This window comes from Lathyrus oleraceus, chromosome 5 (assembly GCF_024323335.1).
Source record: "Lathyrus oleraceus cultivar Zhongwan6 chromosome 5, CAAS_Psat_ZW6_1.0, whole genome shotgun sequence".
Lineage (NCBI taxonomy): Eukaryota > Viridiplantae > Streptophyta > Magnoliopsida > Fabales > Fabaceae > Lathyrus > Lathyrus oleraceus.
This window is the reverse complement of record NC_066583.1, coordinates 486,181,541-486,203,370: the sequence shown is the minus strand read 5'-3', so window position 1 is coordinate 486,203,370 and position 21,830 is coordinate 486,181,541. Positions and strand designations below refer to the sequence as shown.

The 21,830-nt window shown below is 39.8% G+C and overlaps 1 protein-coding gene across 1 annotated transcript; it reads right to left on the bottom strand.

Annotated features, from left to right (window-relative positions):
• Nucleotides 1-268: 268 nt before the first annotated feature.
• Nucleotides 269-17,924, bottom strand: LOC127081481 (secreted RxLR effector protein 161-like). The gene is made up of 2 exons (XM_051021735.1): nucleotides 17,538-17,924; nucleotides 269-451 (listed from the first exon to the last, which is right to left on the bottom strand). The coding sequence occupies exons 1-2, from the start codon at nucleotides 17,922-17,924 to the stop codon at nucleotides 269-271; spliced, it is 570 nt and encodes a 189-aa protein (XP_050877692.1).
• Between the last annotated feature and the right edge of the window lie 3,906 nt (nucleotides 17,925-21,830).

Below are 21,830 nucleotides of genomic sequence, written 5' to 3'. Positions count from 1 at the left end.
TAGAAAAAATGAAGTCTGGGATCTTGTGCCAAGACCCAAAAGTACTCATGTTATTTGAACAAAGTGGGTTTTTAGAAACAAGCTGAACGATCAAGGATAGGTAGTAAGAAACAAGGCTCGACTGGTTGCACAAGACGGGGTGACTCTATAGAAACCTTTGCACCTGTTGTCAGGTTATAGTCCATTCATCTCTTAATTTTCTTTGCTGTTAATCATAACATCATCTTATATAAGATGGATGTTAAGAGTGCATTTCTAAATTGTTACATTACTGAAGAAGTGCATGTCCACCAACCCCTGGTTTTGAAAATCCTAAAAACCCATATTTTGTTTTCAAACTTAAGAAATCATTGTATAGTCTAAAACAAGCTGCTAGAGCATGGTATGAAAGACTACACAATTTTCTGTTAGAAAATGATTGCACCAGAAGGAAGGTTGATACAACTTTATTCTGTAAATCATTCAAAAATGATATCCTTATTGTTCAAATTTACATTGTATAGCGGTAAATTCATGATCGTCAAGCTATGGACAAGCTAGAGATCAAATAACAAGAGTCGCCACCGCACTTTTATTGTTTCCAAGGGAAAAGGGAAAAAGTACGAATAAAATCCAAAAGTAAGAAGTTTTCAAATCAAAACTAATAAAATGTCAGAGATTACAGGTAAGGGGGTTGGTTACATAGAGGGAAGGTGTTAGCACCGAAAGTGTCCTAGGTAATCCTAGGGAGCCCTTTTTGTGTGCATATGTATTTGGTACAAAGTGATGTTTACAAATAAATAGAATGGGGGGATGAGAAACGAATTCATTAATTATATTTTTGTGTTTGACAAAACCTCCGGTCTTGTGCCTACTTACCAACATAAAAATGAGGGATCAAAACCTCGTAGTTCGTGATACAAATTTCAAAGTGGATGTATTGCTTTTTAACAAAAAGTTAAGTTTGAAAGGCACAAAGGCCTAAAAATGGTTTGAATGAGTTAGTTCTTTTTGACTTTTTTTTGAAATTTTAAGTCAAGTATAGTTAAGTTTATTTACAAGTTCGATTTAAGAAAAGAAGTTTGAAATTGCAATGGCATGAGGCCAAAGTTTATATCTTTTTGCAAAAAGGTCAAAGTTTAGAACAAAATAAGTTCAATCAAAGAAGGTTTTGAAAAAGAGAGGGAGAGATTTTGAAATTAAAGAAGTGGGGAGAAGACGAAGAGACTAATCCTATGTACAAAATTAAAAGTTTAGAGTTGAAAAGATCTGACCAAGTGGGTAGCAATCCAATAAACAAGAATGTCAATAGAGACCCAGGATTCCCTTGGACTTTTAGAATCAAGCAACACACAAATGCACATATTATCTTGAAGAGCAAGGAATCAAATAAAGATGGCCCTATCCAAACTTATCCATTCCATGATCTTCTTCAAGGTGGCCCATGTAACAGATGAATTTCACAAGTCACAGATTCAAAATAACAGCTTCACAATGATCATGTTGCAGATGAACTTAGAGAGATCTTGAATGATGTATCAGATGAAGTTTCAAATTGCAAGCACTTGATTTCTCAATAAGCTGGCATTGGCCAAGTCCTTTAGCATAGGAATGTTGCCTAAATTCTAAGTCCATTTGTCCAAGATCAGCCAACAGTCCACACAAAAGTTTTTTTTAGGGTTTTTTATTGTTATTATGTACATTAATGGTCAAAGACCACACAAACAAGCAAAGTATACACAAACAAAGTATATCACACCATATGGTCCAAGTGGACAAAGTGAAAATTGCATTAACATAAACAATTAGAATGATATGAACAATGGCAAATGAAATAAAGCTAGAATTAAATGACATTGAAGTAAAGGACTAGAAATCAAAAGTTAGTAGTTAATAGGTTAGAAGTTAGTATTGTTTTGTTTTTGCTTTCCATTCTTTTTAGACATTCTTTGGAGAACACTCAACCCACTTGTCACAAGCATGAATCCTTGAGCCAAAACATCTTCCAAAGGAAGGAAAGAAGCCCAAGTTTCCACACAATACCATGAAAAATGAGAGACTTACAATCTCACTAACTAGAATGCTATGCCTTTTATGTCACAAATTTAGCGCTATGTTAGGCAATCGTAATTGGACTTATGTATAAGTCACAACTATTTGAGGCCGGACAATAGAATCTTGGTGTTAATGCATGTTAGAGAGATAGTATTATGGACTATACTCATGAAACATACCACACACAAAAAGAATATGCAAAAGGTGTGGCCTAATCTCATCCATACCCATGTTAATTTTTCAATCAACTAGTTTTAGGACTTTGAGATATCATAAGCCAAATGAGATGAATGCATAAAGAAGGGGAATGAGATGAAGAGGGAGGGGAATGGATCAAAACTCAAATTGATCAAGGAAGGACTTTTACCAAATTAATATCATTCATTCATTTTGGGAGATGGAATATACATTCCATCAATCCCCTAAATCCAATGATATTAATTTTGACAAAGTCAAATCAACCTTGATCAAGGCCCAACAACAAGAGTCAAACACCAACAAGTCATCACAATTGGTCAACAAAATTATTTGACATTTATTCCAATTAAAAATACTAGAATAATGCATTCAAATTAAATATGGTTTGTCAAATTCCTAAAACCTCATCAAAACACCAAATAAATGGCTATGAGATTTATCATAGGTCAAACAAGGTCAAAGGACCTTGGAGAAAAAATTTCATAATTTTTGGACATTTAAAAGTATTTTTAAACAATTAAAAACAAATGAAAAATCAATTAAATCATGAAAAATATTAATAATGATCCAAAAAATAATTTTAATTCAGAATAGGAAAGAGGAAATTATTTGAATTTTTTTGGTGAAACTCTCATATTTTTTGGATTAATATTAAAACTAATATGAATTAATGAAAATAAAGCAATTAAAATGAAATTCAAATAATCAGAAAAAACGTGGACCACTTGATCTCCCTCATTAATTGAGGTGACAGATCAAGTGGCCACCAACGCGCGTTCCATGGTGCGTCTGAGTCAAATGTCCACACGCTTTATAATTAAAACGCACACTCATGATTAAAACAATTTAAATCAATCCAAAGGCTCAGGACCATGTGTCGCAACCTGAAAAATTCAGTGTGCGAAAAAACAACCGACGAAAGAAAATGACAGAAGAGTCGCCACCGTGCATTATTTATCCCAAAGGAGGGAAAGGAAACGCTCGAAGTAAACCTGAAAAGAGGAAAGGAAAAGACAAGGTCTCGCAACCAAATCTTGGGTTCGGGAGTCGGTTATGCGAAGGGAAGGTATTAGCACCCTTACGCATCCGTAGTACTCTACGGGATCCACTTTTGTAGTTCTTGTCTAAAGGGTGTGAGTTTATCTTGTGCTGTTTACCAAAAAAGGGGTTAAATGAAAATGACTCACGCGGATGTCGCATCCACTGCATACGTATCTCATCTGAATATGAGAATGAGAGTCTTCGTAGCTCGGCTGACCTATGGGTTGGGGGGGGGGGGTGTGCTCGGTAAGACATCGCGTCTTATGCCTACGTATCTCATCTGGAATGAGAATCAGAGCAAGCCGTAGTTCTGCTAACTACGGGGTTATGGATTGGGTTTTGGACGAACGATGTTACTACGCAATCTACCGGATGCTCGACCTTTGGAGACTTACTCGCCTGTAGTAGAAGGAATAAACGTGTGTTTAGGAGAAGAAAAATCAATGAAGGGTTAGGGTTTGAGATGCTCATGCAAAAAGGCAGTCCTGGGCAAAGGAACCTGCATAAAGTAAACACAAAAACATTGCCTCCTATCGAGGTCTTCCAGCTAGGAAAGCAGTAAAATGCGGGAAAAATGTAAAAGTACCACACGGATGAAGATCCGAGGTAACAACAATTAAAGGAATGAGAAATCTTGAGATCCTTCCAAGCTAACATCATCAAAGAAAGTGGGTTAGTACAGGTAATCGGAATGAACCTCCAGGGGTTATCCCACAATTAAAGTGGGAAACCACGCAAGTTATCCCTGCAAAAGTCATGTGCCCTCACAAAAACTCAACAAACAGGTTAGAGACAAAAAAATAGGGTAATCAAGAGTTGCCCCCAAATCAAAATGTAACCACATGAATCATACCATTAAAATTCACAAAAAAGATATGCATCAAAAGGGTATCAAATTCACCCATAATACCTCAAACATTCAGAGTATTCAAATTCAAAGCACAAAGGTAATGGGAATAAGGGCAAACCTGATTGGAGAGCTTGATTGAAATTGAGTTGCACCCGTGAGGTTTACAAAACAATCTTTAGGGTTTATGTGAGGCAGAGGTGATTCTGTGCAGTTGAGTTCCCTTCAGTCTCTGGAGGTTGCTCTGAACTCTGTTAGCTCTTCTCTCACTTTCTTTTTCCAGCCAGGGTAATAGGAATAGAATGAATATTTGTTTCACTGAAAATATGAATTTATAACCTGATTTTTGTGGACCTGTGGGCTCAAATGAGAGAGGTTCAAGTCCAAGATTTTTCTTTTATTTATTTATTTATTTTATTATTTTATTATTTTATTATTTTTTTTTATTGTTTTTTTCGTTTTCCATTTTTTTTTCGTTTTTTTTTCTTCGTTTTTTTTTCAAAACACGTGGGCTTCGCCTAGCGAGCATGACAACTCATGAACAAACCTTTGCTCCTTCAAGATTAACGTTTTGACTGACGAATAGACCCCTGTTGGAAGTAACTCAAGTCTTCCCCTTGTGTTGACTGATCATCTAAATAGAGCCCACAAAGTGTCTTGGATGATGTTCAAGCTCCTTGGATCAGATTTCGATTGCCATGATGAAATGCAAATGCTAAATGACCTAAAAATGAATTCATGCATGAGGTGTAAAGCGTATGCTTCCAGGAAAAATGAAGGGTAAATTTTGGGGTATTACAACTGCCCCTATTCAATCAACTGGAGACCTGGAAAGAAGATAGCAGCGACTTTCGTGCTTTCGAGGTATCAAGGGATTGAATACAATAAAAGCCCAAAAATTTGCACTGAAGTGAAGTGAAGTAACAATGCCTGTCAGAATCGGCAAAGAGGTGGTCTTGAAAGAAGAATCCGTCTGGTACGGTGAGAGTCAGTATGAATACCGAAAAAGAATGTTAACCTGGATACCAAAATAAATGGTAACACAGAAATAACCATGGCCTGAATGCCGCTCATCAGTCTGAATACCGAAAAAGAATGTTAACCTAGATACCAAAATAAATGGTAACACAAAAATAACCATGGCCTGAATGCCGCTCATCAGTCTGAATACTGGAAATGACTTCGATCTGAACATCGGGAGATATGAGATTATTAATATCAGTCTGAACATCGAGAGGCTGGCCTGAATGCCACAAGTTGCGTCGACCTGAACGTCGGAAACTTCTTCGATCTGAACGTCGGAAAATTGGCCTGAATGCCACAAGTTGCATCGACCTGAACGTCGGAAACTTCTTCGATCTGAACATCAGAAAATTGGCCTGAATGCCACAAGTTGCATCGATCTGAACGTCGGAAACTTCTTCGATCTGAACATCGGAAAACTGGCCTGAACGCCACAAGTCGCATCGACCTGAACGTCGGAAACTTCTTCGATCTGAACATCGAAAAATTGGCCTGAATGCCACTTTGGTCTGAACACCGGAAAACTGGCCTGAATGCCACAAGTTGCATCGACCTGAACGTCAGAAACTTCTTCGATCTGAACATCGGAAAACTGGCATGAACGCCACAAGTTGCATCGACCTGAACGTCGGAAACTTCTTCGATCTGAAGATCAGAAAATTGGCCTGAACGCCATAAGTTGCATCGACCTGAACGTTGGAAACTTCTTCGATCTGAACATCGGAAAATTGGCCTGAACGCCACTTCGGTCTGAATACCGGAAACTTCATGCCTGTCAGCATCGGCATAAATAGGGAACGACAATAGAGGCGGCGCATGGGCCAATGACACTTGCTGGGGATAACAAAGGTAAGTCATGAACAATCTTCAGTCTGAGTACTGGAAACAACTTCTGGCTTATCACTTGGGATACCGAGAATGTTTTATGCTTACATGCGTATGTTTGAATTTTTCAATATCGTAATGCTCCATGAAAATGGAAATGCTACGCGATTTGGGAGGATGCAATGCAATATGATTCTACATACAGGGATGCGAAATGCTGGGTAGAATGCCAAACTGAGGCAAGGGGATCTGCTGGGGAAATGATCACCATCTTCTAGACCCTGGCCAGGCTGCTGGAGATGCACAGCACAAAGAATTCTGTGGGGAAATGACCCGCCACACGGTGTTCTAGCAATGACGAAATACCGAGATTCTGACTGGGGAGAGAACGACACTGAAAATCTGCTGTTGGGGAAAGCGATAGTGGTTATGGCAACCATAATCTGCGAGAGAGACGGCTTAGCAGAGGAAGTGAACACCGATACGGTGCCGAGATTCTGCTTTAAGGAAAGAGACCATGGAATCTGGCGTTGAGATCATCAATCTGACATCGAACTCTGAGAAGCAACCGCTTCTGCTGCGAAGATACATTCTGGCACTGTCAACTCCGCTGGGGGTATATAGTCTGACACTGTCAACTCTACTGGGGAGTGTATAATCTGAAACCACCGCTTGGGGGGAGGTACAGTGGTGAGAACCTGCTGGGGATTGAAGAATCCAACGCTCTGATCATCTCTACAGGGATAAGATACCGAATTCGTCTGTTGGTGGAAAACATTCACGATCATCTGCATGGGATTTTAAGGAAATGCCCCGAGGGTACCTGTTCTGAATAGACGATCCAAAGCACTTAAAATCTACAACAATTTTAGATGTTTATTAAGCATGTACCTGTAAAGCTCTTATGTGTCATGATGCAATGTTTATCAAAAATTCGGACGTCATTCTTGCCAACAAAACAGTAAAATGAAAATGAAAACAGAGATATACTGAATAACATGATTTTATTGATTGAATGGCCTCTGAATATGCATTTACCTCAGGAAGCAATCCCTGGAAAGAGGTAATCGCACAAAAGATAAAAACAGACATTAATCTAATGGCAATGTGAAATGGATTTCTATTGGGTTCCAATTCTGCTATGACTTGCTCGTCTTCAAGATCCTCCAGATGACCAGCTTTCTGAAAAGAGTGATTGGACTGTTTCCTATCCTTCAAAAGTTTCCAGTCATTGACACGAGATGAGATTCAGAACTACTCAGAACGCAGTCATTCGCTTAATCCCTAACTTTTGCCTGGATCGCCCTTTTCGGGTTTTTAATCCACCGGGATACCCATTTTTGCCTAAGTTGCCTTTTTAGGTTTTCAACTTACCGGGTGTACAATCTTTTCACTTTTAATCCCTAATTTTTGCCCGAACCTTTTTCATTTCCTTGGTTCGCCGGGATGCCCATTTTTTCCTGGACTACTCTTTTTATTGTCCAGCGGGTCTATTTCATTCGAAGTATTTTTTAACTGCGTCTGAGTTCACCGGGGAAGTGAAGTTTTCACCATCCATCGTTGCAAGCATTAAGGCCCCACCATCAAAAACCTTGGTGACAATATACGGTCCATCATAGTTAGGAGTCCACTTGCCCCTGTGATCTGTCTGAGGAGGAAGGATCCTTTTCAACACCAAATCTCCGACCTGGAAGCATCGAGGACGCACTTTCTGATCAAAGGCTCTCTTCATCCGACTTTGATACAACTGCCCATGACAAATGGCTTCCATTCGATTCTCTTCGATAAGACTCAACTCATTGAACCTTGTCTGAATCCATTCAGCTTCATCTAACTTGACATCCAACAGGACTCTTAGAGAAGGAATTTCCACTTCAACAGGTAGGACTGCTTCCATACCATACACAAGGGAGTAAGGGGTTGCTCCGGTCGATGTACGTACTGAAGTACGGTACCCATGCAAGGCGAAGGTTAGCATCTCATGCCAATCTCTGTACGTAACGACCATCTTCTGCACAATCTTCTTTATGTTCTTATTTGCCGCTTCAAAAGCACCGTTCATCTTAGGGCGGTAAGAGGAAGAATTGTGATGCTGAATGTTGAAGTTCTGGCACAACTCCCTCATCATTTTGTTATTGAGATTAGAACCATTATCAGTAATGATTCTTTCGGGAATCCCATAGCGACAAATGATTTCTCTCTTGATGAATCGGGCAACCACATGTCTGGTGACCTTCGCAAATGACGCTGCTTCGACCCATTTGGTGAAATAGTCGATGGCAACAAGGATGAAGCGATGCCCATCGGAGGCGGTCGGCTCAATCTTTCCAATCATATCGATGCCCCACATAGCAAAGGGCCATGACGAAGACGTCACATTCAAAGGATTTGGCGGCACATGCACCTTATCAACATAAATCTGGCATTTATGCGAGCATATTTGAAACAATCAGATTCCATGGTCATCAAGTAATAACCTGCTCTCAAAAATTTCTTAGCCATTGCATGTCCGCCGGCATGAGTACCGAAGGAGCCTCCATGAACTTCCTGCATTAACATGTCTGCTTCGTGTCTGTCCACGCATCTGAGCAAAACCATGTCGAAGTTCCTCTTATACAGAACATCGTCTTTATTCAAGATGAAACTGCCTTCCAATCTTCTCAAAGTCTTTCTATCATTGTTGGATACCCCTGCAGGGTACTCTTGATTCTTCAGAAAGCACTTGATGTCATGATACCAAGGCTTGTCATCAACTACCAGTTCAGCGGCAAACACATACGCAGCCCTATCAAGGCGCATCACGTCGATCTTGGGAGCATGGTTCCAACGGATCACCGTGATCATGGAGGATAGAGTAGCAAGAGCATCTGCCATCTGGTTCTCATCACGAGGTATATGGTACAGCTTTACTGTTGTGAAGAAAGTCAATAGTCTTCTCGTGTAATCTCTGTAGGGGACCAGAGTAGGCTGGAGAGTGTTCCAATCACCATTCACTTGATTGATTACCAGAGCTGAATCTCCGAAGATGTCCAAAGTCTTGATTCTCAAATCAATGGCTTGTTCAATACCCAAGATACATGCTTCATACTCAGCTTCATTATTGGTGCACTCGAAAGTCAGACGAGCGGTGAAAGGCATGTGGGCACCTTTCGGAGTTGTAATGACAGCACCAATTCCACTTCCTCTGGCGTTGACGGCCCCATCAAACATTAAAGTCCACTTTTCGTCTGGATCAGGTCCCTCCTCAACAACTAGCTCTTCGCAGTCTTTCATCTTGAGGAACATGATGTCTTCATCTGGAAAATCAAACTTCATCGGCTCGTAATCTTCAACCGGCTGTTGAGCAAGATAGTCTGACAGAATACTTCCCTTGATGGCTTTCTGGGAAGTATACTGGATGTCGTACTCTGTCAGTACCATTTGCCAACGAGCAACTCTTCCGGTGAGAGCTGGCTTCTCAAATATATACTTGACTGGATCCATCTTGGAGATCAGTAAGGTTGTGTGAGACAGCATGTATTGTCTCAATCGCTTAGCAAGTGCACAACATGTTTTTTCAAGCATTGAGTATCTCGACTCGTAATCTGTGAATTTCTTACTCAGGTAGTAGATGGCATGCTCTTTCCTACCTGTCTCGTCGTGTTGACCGAGAACACAACCCATGGAATTGTCTAGTACTGTCAAATACATAATCAGCGGTCTCCCTGGGACCGGAGGCACAATGATAGGAGGATTCTGCAAATACTCTTTTATCTTCTCGAACGCCCTTTGACAATCATCATTCCACCTGATAGCCTGATCTTTTCTCAACAATTTGAATATCGGCTCACACGTGGCTGTTAGGTGAGAGATGAACCTTGCAATGTAGTTCAACCTCCCTAAGAAACCACAGACTTGTTTTTCTGTTCTTGGCTCAGGCATTTCCTGTGTCGCTTTTACTTTGTCAGGATCCACCTCGATCCCTTTTTCACTAACAATAAAACCCAGCAGTTTCCCAGATCTCACCCCGAAAGTACACTTGTTCGGATTAAACCTCAGCTTGAATTTCCTCAAACGCTCAAACAGTTTCTGCAAATTCAACAAATGTTCTTCTTCTGTCTGAGATTTGGCAATCATATCGTCAATATAAACCTCTATTTCATGATGAATCATATCATGGAAAAGAGTCACCATAGCTCGTTGATATGTTGCTCCGGTGTTTTTCAGACCAAACGACATCACCTTGTAGCAGAAGGTGCCCCATGGGGTTATGAATGTTGTCTTCTCCATGTCTTCTGGTGCCATCTTAATTTGATTATAGCCAGAAAAGCCATCCACGAAGGAGAATACCGAGAACTGAGCTGTGTTATCCACCAAAAAGTCAATATGAGGTAAGGGGAAATCATCTTTAGGACTAGCCCTGTTAAGATCCCAGTAGTCAACACACATCCGTACCTTTCCATCCTTCTTAGGTACCGGAACGATATTTGCAACCCATGGCGGATAATTTGTGACTTCTAGAAACCCTGCATCCAACTGTTTTTGCACTTCTTCCTTTATCTTGACAGCCATCTCTGGTCTTGTTCTTCTGAGCTTCTACTTGACCGGAGGACAACCTTCTTTGAGTGGCAAGTGATGTACCACGATGTCTGTGTCAAGCCCTGGCATGTCCTGATAAGACCAAGCGAAGATGTCAACATACTCTTGCAGCAATTCAATCAACCCCTTCTTCACATTGTCTTCCAAAGCAGCCCCTATCTTGATTTCTCTCTTGGCGTCCTTGGTGCCGAGATTAATCACTTCAGCAGACTCTTGATGCGGTTGAATGACCCTTTCCTCTTGTTTTAATAACCTGGTAAGTTCTTCAGGGAGTTCACAGTCTTCATCACCCTCTTCTTCAGCTTGAAAGATTGGATTTTCAAAGTCGAAGCGAGCCATAGCAGAACCGTTATCAATAGGATCCGGTGATGTGCATCTGCATGAGTGATGGTATGTGCTTATGAGTGTGAAAAAAAGTGGAAACTAAACAAAACATTGCCATTTTTTTTGAAAACTGCAAAAATAGAAAGACAGGGAACGGAATATTTGAATGCAAAAAGACGTCCTTTATTTATGATAAAAAATGCAAGTGTCACATAGATGAGCCCTACAATGAGTCATTGCCCCCTGGTGGAACGTAAGACTTGGATATGCATGAATAAACAAAGAAAATTACTCCTCCAGACAAGTGGCTTGGACAATCTCCTCAGAAGACCAATTGTTGAGAACTTCACCCGGGATCCTCGGACGCACCCAATTATCGATGTCGCAATCACTATCCCCATCTTCATTGTTGACCGCAGAGACTAATTTGACTTCTCCTTCAACCATGTTAACGTTGGCTCCACCATGCTGGGGCATGGGATTGTTGACGACATTAGGAGCTGGTGCAAAGTTAACAGCCTTTGAATCAATGAGGTCCTGAACTACGTGCTTAAAAGCTTTGCAGTTCTCAATATTGTGGCCAGGTGTGGTTGAGTAGTGGCGGGATTCCTCTGCATCATCTGCCTGAGCTCTTGCTGTCCCTGAGCCACCCCTTGAACCACATCCATGAATTGATTCATGTGGATTTTCATCTCGGCGAACTCTACCTGTAGGCTTTCCATTACTCTCTGTTGGTTTCTGCGGGTACCGTACCGGTGAATGCCTGGGTCAGCTATCCTGCTGATGGAACACCAAATAAACTGAGAATACTGTGGAGGTACCTGTTATGCACGACATGCTAATATGTATGCAAATGCAATGACATATTTATCAGTTCCACAAGTATTCTACCCCCTTGATTCCAGTCTCACATTTGATAAACAGTGTAAGAAAAAAAACCCCGACTAGAATCAAGAAGAAGATATGAGCCCCTGGGAATAGATAAACATGTGTTAAATGATATGAATGAAAAATGATGTGAATGCAATGCAGTGGCATGGGAATCCGGATCGCTGTATCTGCTTGAACATCTGTCAGGTTGCACTGTCTGGAGAGAAATTAAGAGCACACCAAACAAAGGTCATGGGATGGATCATGTTATCCTTAATATCAACCACCCATTTTGGTGGATTATGGTTTACACCTTATCAACACCTAAGTTTTCATTGATATTAAGGATACTTGATCGAATCAACCATGAATCAAGGGTTTGTTGCAAGTCACGAGCATGGAGTTTAGGTTAAGAACCACCCAAAAGGAGTGTACTAAGGTTTAAACCTGCCAAACATGTTCTACAAAAGGTTCCCATAGTCATAACCCCATCTTTCGGATATTATCGGAGGAACGAATACTCGTATTCCAAAAATATTCTCAAGAGAGACTCTTATGAGTGTAGTATCGCGTAACAATCGTATCAAATCTTACACTTGAACGACTTTCGCACTACGTCCTACGAATAGGCCAAGATGGGTTTGGTAAACTAAGGTCCTCGACTTTTAAGGTCTATATTGGAAAAAGTAATGTCTAACCACAACTTACTTGTGTGACATTATTGATCTCAACATGACCTCCACCAAGTGAATGGGCTTGCAAGTCAACTTGCTAAGGAATAACTCCACACAAGTCGACAAGGCTATGCCATTCTCCTATCCTAAGTGCACTCGAGTTCGGGTATAGAACTCATCTCACAAAGATCACCAAGCAGCCATAGCCAGCCAACAGATACAACAATGATATGTACACAATGCAATAAGGTAAATAACTGTACAAAAGCATGAACACTTAATAAACAAATAAACTACAAAATCTAGGAGGGACTCCCTTAAGGAAACCGGGTCCCCAGCAGAGTCGCCAGCTGTCGCAACCTGAAAAATACAGTGTGCGAAAAAACAACCGGCGAAAGAAAATGACAGAAGAGTCGCCACCGTGCGTTATTTATCCCAAAGGAGGGAAAGGAAACGCTCGAAGTAAACCTGAAAAGAGGAAAGGAAAAGACAAGGTCTCGCAACCAAATCTTAGGTTCGGGAGTCGGTTATGCGAAGGGAAGGTATTAGCACCCCTACGCATTGGTAGTACTCTACGGGATCCACTTTTGTAGTTCTTGTCTAAAGGGTGTGAGTTTATCTTGTGCTGTTTACCAAAAGAGGGGTTAAATGAAAATGACTCGCGCGGATGTCGCATCCACTGCATACGTATCTCATTTGAATATGAGAATCAGAGTCTTCGTAGCTCGGCTGACCTATGGGTTGGGGGGGGGTGTGTTCTCGGTAAGACATCGCGTCTTATGCCTATGTATCTCATCTGAAATGAGAATCAGAGCAAGCCGTAGTTCTGCTAACTACGGGGTTATGGATTGGGTTTTGGACGAACGACGTTACTACGCAATCTACCGGATGCTCGACCTTTGGAGACTTACTCGCCTATAGTAGAAGGAATAAACGTGTGTTTAGGAGAAGAAAAATCAATGAAGGGTTAGGGTTTGAGATGCTCATGCAAAAAGGAAGTCCTGGGCAAAGGAACCTGCATAAAGTAAACACAAAAACATTGCCTCCTATCGAGGTCTTCCAGCTAGGAAAGCAGTAAAATGCGGGAAAAATATAAAAGTACCACACGGATGAAGATCCGAGGTAACAACAATTAAAGGAATGAGAAACCCTGAGATCCTTCCAAGCTAACATCATCAAAGAAAGTGGGTCAGTACAGGTAATCGGAATGAACCTCCAGGGGATCCCACAAATAAAGTGGGAAACCACGCAAGTTATCCCTGCAAAAGTCATGCGCCCTCACAAAAACTCAACAAACAAGTTAGAGACAAAAAAATAGGGTAATCAAGAGTTGCCCCCAAATCAAAATGTAACCACATGAATCATGCCATTAAAATTCACAAAAAAGACATGCATCAAAAGGGTATCAAATTCACCCATAATACCTCAAACATTCAGAGTATTCAAATTCAAAGCACAAAGGTAATGGGAATAAGGGCAAACCTGATTGGAGAGCTTGATTGAAATTAAGTTGCACCCGTGAGGTTTACAAAACAATCTTTAGGGTTTTGTGAGGCAGAGGTGATTCTGTGCAGTTGAGTTCCCTTCAGTCTCTAGAGTTTGCTCTGAACTCTGTTAGCTCTTCTCTCACTTTCTTTTTCCTGCCAGGGTAGTAGGAATAGAATGAATATTTGTTTCACTGAAACTCTGAATTTATAACCTGATTTTTGTGGACCTGTGGGCTCAAATGAGAGAGGTCCAAGTCCAAGATTTTTTATTTATTTATTTATTTATTTTATTTATTTTTTTTTATTTTTTTTTTATTTTTTTTTTGTTTTCCATTTTTATTATTATTATTATTTTTTTTCGTTTTTCGTTTTTTTTTCGTTTCTTTTTTTTCGTTTTTTTTTTCAAAACACGTGGGCTTCGCCTAGCGAGCATGACATCTCATGAACAAACCTTTGCTCTTTTAAGATTAATGTTTTGACTGACGAATAGACCCCTGGTGGAAGTAACTCAAGTCTTCCCCTTGTTTTGACTGATCATCTAAATAGAGCCCACAAAGTGTCTTGGATGATGTTCAAGCTCCTTGGATCCGATTCCGATTGCCATGATGAAATGCAAATGCTAAATGACCTAAAAATGAATGCATGCATGAGGTGTAAAGCGTATGCTTCCAGGAAAAATGAAGGGTAAATTTTGGGGTATTACACCATGCCACATCATTGTCGGAGCAAAGCGCCGGTCGTCTTCTTAGGCGACCTTGGCCGGACTGGTCCATTCATCACCTTATCAAAAATGGAAAAAGAGGACATGATCTGAAAGGAAAAATGGTGTAGATCACGAATATCACCTCAATTTTATCTAACTCCAAGTATATTGAGAGATACATGGAGTTGAAATTTGAGGTACATGAACTGAGTTGCTTCGATTTGGCCTCAAAGCAACTCAATCTTCTTGCCTACATTGGTAGGACTTCAGACAACCAAAGAATCAAGAGAATTGAACAAGATTGAGAGAGAATCGAAGAGATGAAAATTTCTGAAAAATACCTTCAATGTATGTATGGATTCAACTGTTCTTGCCTTGGCTCGTGCTTGATCTCACTTAGAATGCTTGCAGGAATGGAATATTGCACAAAAGGTCTTGGATCCCTGGAGTTTTGAATCTCAAAACAGTGAGAATTCAAACTCAATTTCAAGTGAAATTCTCAGGATTATTTTCATATGGTGAAAATTATAGGAGATATGGTCTAGGGAGACCCGGTTTTGATTAGATGAATTCATCTGGCCAACCACCATCAACCAACTTGCTGACCTTCAATTCTCTTGACTTTCTAATCTTGTAATGCCTTGTAGAGTTACAGACTCTGAAAGCCATTATTTTTTCCTTAAAGAGTTATAGACTCTGACAACATTTCTCTTTGCCTGATGGAGTTATAGACTCTGGTATTCATTTTTTTTGCCTATAGAGTTACAGACTCTGACAATCATTTCTTTCTACCTTGTATAGTTACAGACTATGACACACATCCATGCATATTTCCTTGTAGAGTTACAAACTTTGGAACATCTGTGCATTTTTTCCTTTAAGAGTTACAGACTCTGGAATTCTTCCTTCTTGCCTTGTAAAGTTACAGACTCTGGCGAGCATCCTTGCATTCTTCTTTAAAGAGTTACAAACTCTTGCTATCTTTCCTTTTTCCTATAGAGTTATAGACTCTGGATATCTTTCCTTTTGCCTTGTAGAGTTACAAACTCTGGGAAATCCCTTTTCTCTCATTTTTCCTTGTGAAGTTACAGACCCTGACATTCATTTATTTCGCCCTGTAGAGTTACAGACTCTGGCTATCTCTCATTTTCCCTGTAGAGTTATAGACTCTAGTATTCATTTCTTTTGTGTTGTAGAGTTACAGACTCTGGCGTTCATTTCTTTCTGAAGGATAATTGCAACCCAAAGCGCAGCGGAAATTAAAATTTCTCCTTTAGAGATCCTTACGAATGGTCATGATCAGTGATAGAATATTTACCTCTTGTGACGGTTGAAACCTTTGGTGCAGATCTCTTGCGACAATCAAAACCTTTGATGCAGATCCACGAAGCGATCACGAACGTTGAACGATGACAACGTCTCTACTCAATCCACACGAACGGATTCCTTCAATCTCAGTGCTAGCTGGTACGAATGAAGGCTTTGAGTGAGAGAGAGAGAGTGAGAAAACGAAATTAATGCAACCGCTAACAATGCTTCTGCACAAGGGTTATATTTATAGAACCACTTGTGTGGGCTTCAAGCTAAAAGCCCACTTAAGTGTATTTTGGCCCATATCTTATAATATGCCCAAAATCACTTAAGCCCATGGTACCTTACCATATTTCGTATTCTACTCAAGCACGCCGTACCTTACGATGTTCTATAATTCACTTAAGGGCACCGTACCTTACGGTACTCCTTAGTTACTCTATCTCTCATTAATCCGTCCTTTGTGTGTGACCCTGTAGGTTTTCGTGACGTTGGCAATTATATTAAATCACGCATTTAACATAATAAACAGTGAGCGGTATCTAGCAACACATCACTGCTACCCAAGACACGAAAATGTCATGTGATCTGACAAAACCTTCTATGATAATACTTATGTGTATAATTACCCTTTTGCCCTTATGTCTATATTGAACACAAGGCATAGACCGTGTCATCCTTGTCCAGTTCAATATTGGGCCCATAGACATTTATCCTGTTATGCAGGATGGGCAAATTCCATCTAGGTCACTCATGTCCCTCAGCATGCTTCGTGGAGTACCCATCAACTGTCTTTATGGTTATCCAGTTACGGACAACGTTGGATCAACAATAAAGCACTCGACTCTACATCTAAGGTCCATGGTGGTTTCAGGTCGAAGAGTGGCATACACCATTATCACCATGAGAATAACTTATGACACTTTGCATAACTTTATATATAGTATTCTCATAGCGGGTCAATCCGGTATAAATATTACTCCGAATATTCATACCTATGTTTAAGACTTGATAACTCTTTATCCATGATCCATGAGATGTGATCATCAGTCTACAAACATAATAGTCTTAATGCTTTCATGTTATCCCACTTCACACTAAAGCTCGACTACGGATACTTTAAGAATAGTGTCCTTATGTTTAATGTGATCTCATGATTAAGTCATACTTGACACATTAAACAGACTAACTATTCTAGGGACTTTATTAAACAAACGTAATAAAGAAAAAGCTTTTTATTATTAATAAATAATTCGATACAAGTACCGAAAGTATTGGCCTCTAGGGCTTACACCAACAATCTCCCACTAGCACTAGAGCCAATCAGGCATACCCTTAATACCCATAGATCTAGTATGGCCATCATGCTTCTGCTGTGCAAGAGGCTTTGTCAGTGGGTCAGCTATATTGTCAAGTGTAGGTACTTTACATATTTTCACATCTCCTCTATCTATTATCTCTCGAATGAGATGATAACACCTAAGTATGTGTTTGGATCGTTGGTGAGATCTAGGCTCCTTGGCTTGTGCGATAGCACCATTGTTATCACAGTAGAGACCAATGGGATCCACAATGCTAGGAACTATGCCAAGTTCACTAATGAACTTTTTGATCCAAACAGCTTCCTTTGCTGCACTTGAGGCAGCAATATACTCGGCCTCGGTTGTAGAATCAGCAACTGTGTCTTGCTTTGAACTTTTCCATCTCACAGCGCCACCGTTTAAGCAGAACACATAACCAGATTGCGATCTAGAGTCATCCTTATCTGTCTGGAAGCTAGCATCGGTGTATCCAATTACAACCAACTCTTCCTGACCTCCATATATCAAGAATGAGTCCTTAGTCCTTCTCAAATACTTAAGGATATTCTTGACAACTACCCAGTGAGCATCACCAGGATCAGATTGGTACCTACTCGTTGCACTTAAAGCATACGAGACATCTGGTCGAGTACATAACATGGCATACATGATAGATCCTATTGCAGATGCATATGGAATCTTATTCATGCGATCCCTTTCTTCCTTAGTTAAAGGGGATTGTGTTTTTGATAGACACATGCCATGTTGCATAGGTATGAATCCTTTCTTGGAATCATGCATATTAAAGCGTCTCAACACTTTGTCTATGTATGTACTCTGACTTAGGCCAAGCAGTTTTTGTGATCTATCTCTATAGATTCTGATTCCTAATATATAGGCTGCTTCACCTAGGTCCTTCATAGAAAAGCATTTCCCCAACCAAGTCTTTACTTGTTGCAGGGTAGGGATATCGTTTCCAATGAGTAATATGTCATCTACATATAATACCAGGAAAACGATCATGCTCCCATTAACCTTCTTGTAGACACAAGGCTCATCTTCGTTCTTGATGAATCCATATTGTTTTACTATTTCATCAAAACGAAGATTCCAGCTTCTGGAAGCTTGCTTCAATCCATAGATTGATCTTTGTAACTTACATATCTTTTGGGCTTCCTTTGGCATGTCAAATCCTTCAGGCTGTGTCATGTACACATCCTCAAGAAGATTTCCATTAAGGAAAGCAGTTTTGACATCCATCTGCCATATTTCATAATCATGATATGCAGCGATAGCAAGTAAAATCCGAACAGATTTAAGCATTGCAACTGGTGAAAAGGTTTCATCATAGTCAATCCCATGAATTTGTTTATATCCTTTTGCAACCAGTCTTGCCTTATAGGTATGTACCTTACCATCCATGTCAGTCTTCTTTTTGAAGACCCACTTGCATCCTATAGGGTTAACTCCTAAAGGAGGCTCTACCAAGGTCCAAACTTGGTTTGTGTACATGGAATCCATTTCAGATTTCATGGCTTCTAGCCACTTCTCAGACTCGGGACCAGTTATGGCCTCTTTGTAGGTCACAGGCTCATCTTGATCCATGAGTAATACATCACCTTGATCAGTTATGAGATATCCATATCTCTCAGGTAGTTGACGTATCCTGCTTGACCTACGCTGGTTTTGTTCTACTTGAGCAGGTTGCTCTTCCACAACTTCTTGTGTTTCCTGCTCTAATTCCTCCATAGGTGTATCTATGCTTTGTGATTCTTGAATTTCTTCAAGCTCTACTTTCCTCCCACTGGTTCCTTTGGAAATAAAATCCTTTTCTAGGAAAACTCCAGTTCGAGCGACAAATACTTTGCCCTCAGAAGGATTGTAGAAGTAATACCCTTTTGTTTCTTTAGGATACCCCACAAATAAGCATTTGTCAGATTTGGGCTCAAGCTTAGTTGAAATTTGTCGTTTCACATAAACCTCGCAACCCCAAATCTTCATGTAAGACATATGTGGTTTCTTACCACTCCATATCTCATATGGTGTCTTATCAACCTTCTTGGATGGAATACGGTTAAGTGTGTAAGCTGCTGTCAATAGTGCATGTCCCCAAAAGGAGTTTGGAAGATCGGCGTGACTCATCATGGATCGGACCATGTCTAACAGGGTTCAATTTCTTCTCTCAGATACACCATTCCATTGGGGTGTTCCAGGAGGAGTAAGTTGGGATAGGATCCCACACTCTTTCAGATGGTCATCAAACTCTAGGCTTAAATACTCACCATCTCGATCTGATCGAAGAGTTTTAATATTCTTACCTAGTTGGTTTTGTACTTCATTCTTGAATTCCTTGAACTTTTCAAAGGACTCTGATTTGTGTTTCATTAAATACACATAACCATATCTACTGAAATCATCAGTGAATGTGATGAAGTACTGAAAACCTCCTCTGGCTGGTATGTTCAGTGGTCCACATACATCAGTATGTATGAGGGCCAAAAGATCATTAGCTCTTTCATCTTTTCCTGTGAATGGAGACTTTGTCATCTTTCCAATTAAACAAGATCTGCATGTCTCATATGATTCATAATCAAAAGAGTCCAAGAGTCCATCTTTATGGAGTTTGGAAATGCGTTTCTCATTTATGTGGCCTAATCGACAATGCCAAAGGTAAGTTGGATTTAACTCGTTAGGTTTCATCCTTTTAGTATTAATGTTATATATAGGCATTTCGAGATCAAGGACATACAGTCCATTGCTCATTTGTGCAGTAGCATAGAATATATCATTCAAATAAATTGAGCAACAATTGTTCTTTATCATGAATGAAAAACCAATCTTGTCCAAACAAGAAACGGAAATAATATTCCTGCTAATTGCTGGTACATAATAACAGTTCTCTAACTGAATTATTAAACCACTAGGTAAAGTCAATTCATAAGTTCCTACGGCTAAGGCAGCAACCTTTGCTCCATTACCAACTCGTAGGTCGACTTCACCTTTTGCCAGTTTTCTACTCCCTTTTAGTTCTTGCACATTTGTACAAATGTGAGAACCGCATCCGGTATCTAATACCCATGATGCTGAAGTAGATAAATTAATTTCAATAACAAAAATATCTGAAGTTGGAGTCTCTACTCCATTCTTCCTATCTTCCAGGTACTTTGGGCAGTTCCTCTTCCAGTGTGCGATCTTACCGCAATGGAAGCAGGTGCCTTCCTTTTCTATGCTTCCACTAGGCTTCAAAGCAGCAATAGTGGGTTTGGGTTTGCAACTTCCTTGCCTTTCCCTTTATCATGTTTGAGGACAATCCTCATGTTTCGGTACCAATCCAGAAAATTTGTCCCAGACAATTTTTCTTTCTCAAGGTTTGATCGGAATATGTTGTTAGAGGTGTTTGTTGTCATGGTTATCTACATAAGGGTTAATGAAAATGTAAGTATCATTGACATATTTAATTAGGCCTTTAATTAAACATGCTCCCACTATTTTATTCAAAACAAATGACCCTCATCATTTGATTCGGAAAATCCCGTTGGAAGATTTTCTAGTGGGTCGAGATCCATATTTCACTTCGTTCTAAGTCCGCGTAGGCGGATTACACAAAACTAGGTTATTTAGGTAGGAACTCCTTCCAATTGTATCTCATACAACTCTCGAAAATTTCAGTTGGGTGAATAACTCCTTATTCCAATCCATCATATGGATCATTCCCAACTCTTGCTTCTAAACATATATATAATCTTATTATAATTTGTTTAGTTAAGTTTGACCCATTGTTTTAATAGTTGGATATTACAATTATCCCATCGCACCTTACTAATATATAGATCATGCACCTCGCGTAGGCGAAACCTACATTATCCATTACTAGTCTTGATGAGTGTTAAAACTTGGAAAGCATAAACTTAATATTTAATTTGAGGGAATTGTAATTGTTATGATCTCACCGACTTATTTATCATATAAATCGTCTCTCACATGCATCAACATACATTCACATGTATCAACATACATACAAACAAAATGAAACAGTTATGGCCCCTAGCACAATTGTTCTCCCAAGCCAATGAGAGAACCTAAGATAACCTACAACGATCTAAGCTTCTCCAAGCAAGATCTTCAAGGTTGCCCTCCTTTGATCTTCAAGGTTGTCCTCCTTTGACATTGAATTCTTCTCTTTCTTCATAACATTGTCTTCTTCTCTTTCTTCATTACATTACAGAAGAAACTCGTTTTACATACGAGGGATTGAGATGAGAAAAGAAGTTACATTAAGAGATCAAAAGGAGAGGCACGACACGCAGGTCGTATTTAAAACCCAAAACAAGATAAAGGATAACTAAGGCCATAACTGATCACAACAAGGCAATAATAACAATCACATTATTATTATTATTAATTTTAATTCCTTTAATTAATTAAAACCAAATTAAATTTCGGCGACCGATCACACTACGCAGAGTTAGCCGGGGGTTCCGATCACATAAGTAAGTCCAAATTTTTTAATGAACAATTCATTTGAAATGGACATTGTTTTGCATCAACACAACCCTTGCGTAGTCACAAAACAGAAACCCCAAAATTTTGACTCTGGGAGTGTGACGACCGTCA

Bases quoted from the DNA above. Each gene is read 5' to 3' on its own strand.
- LOC127081481 (XM_051021735.1), bottom strand. From the start codon at position 17,924: ATGAATAAGATTCCATATGCATCTGCAATAGGATCTATCATGTATGCC. The intron at 452-17,537 runs GCTGTTTGGATC...AATGATTTACAG, and splicing joins CCTCAAGTGCAGCAAAGGAA to AATAAAGTTGTATCAACCTT.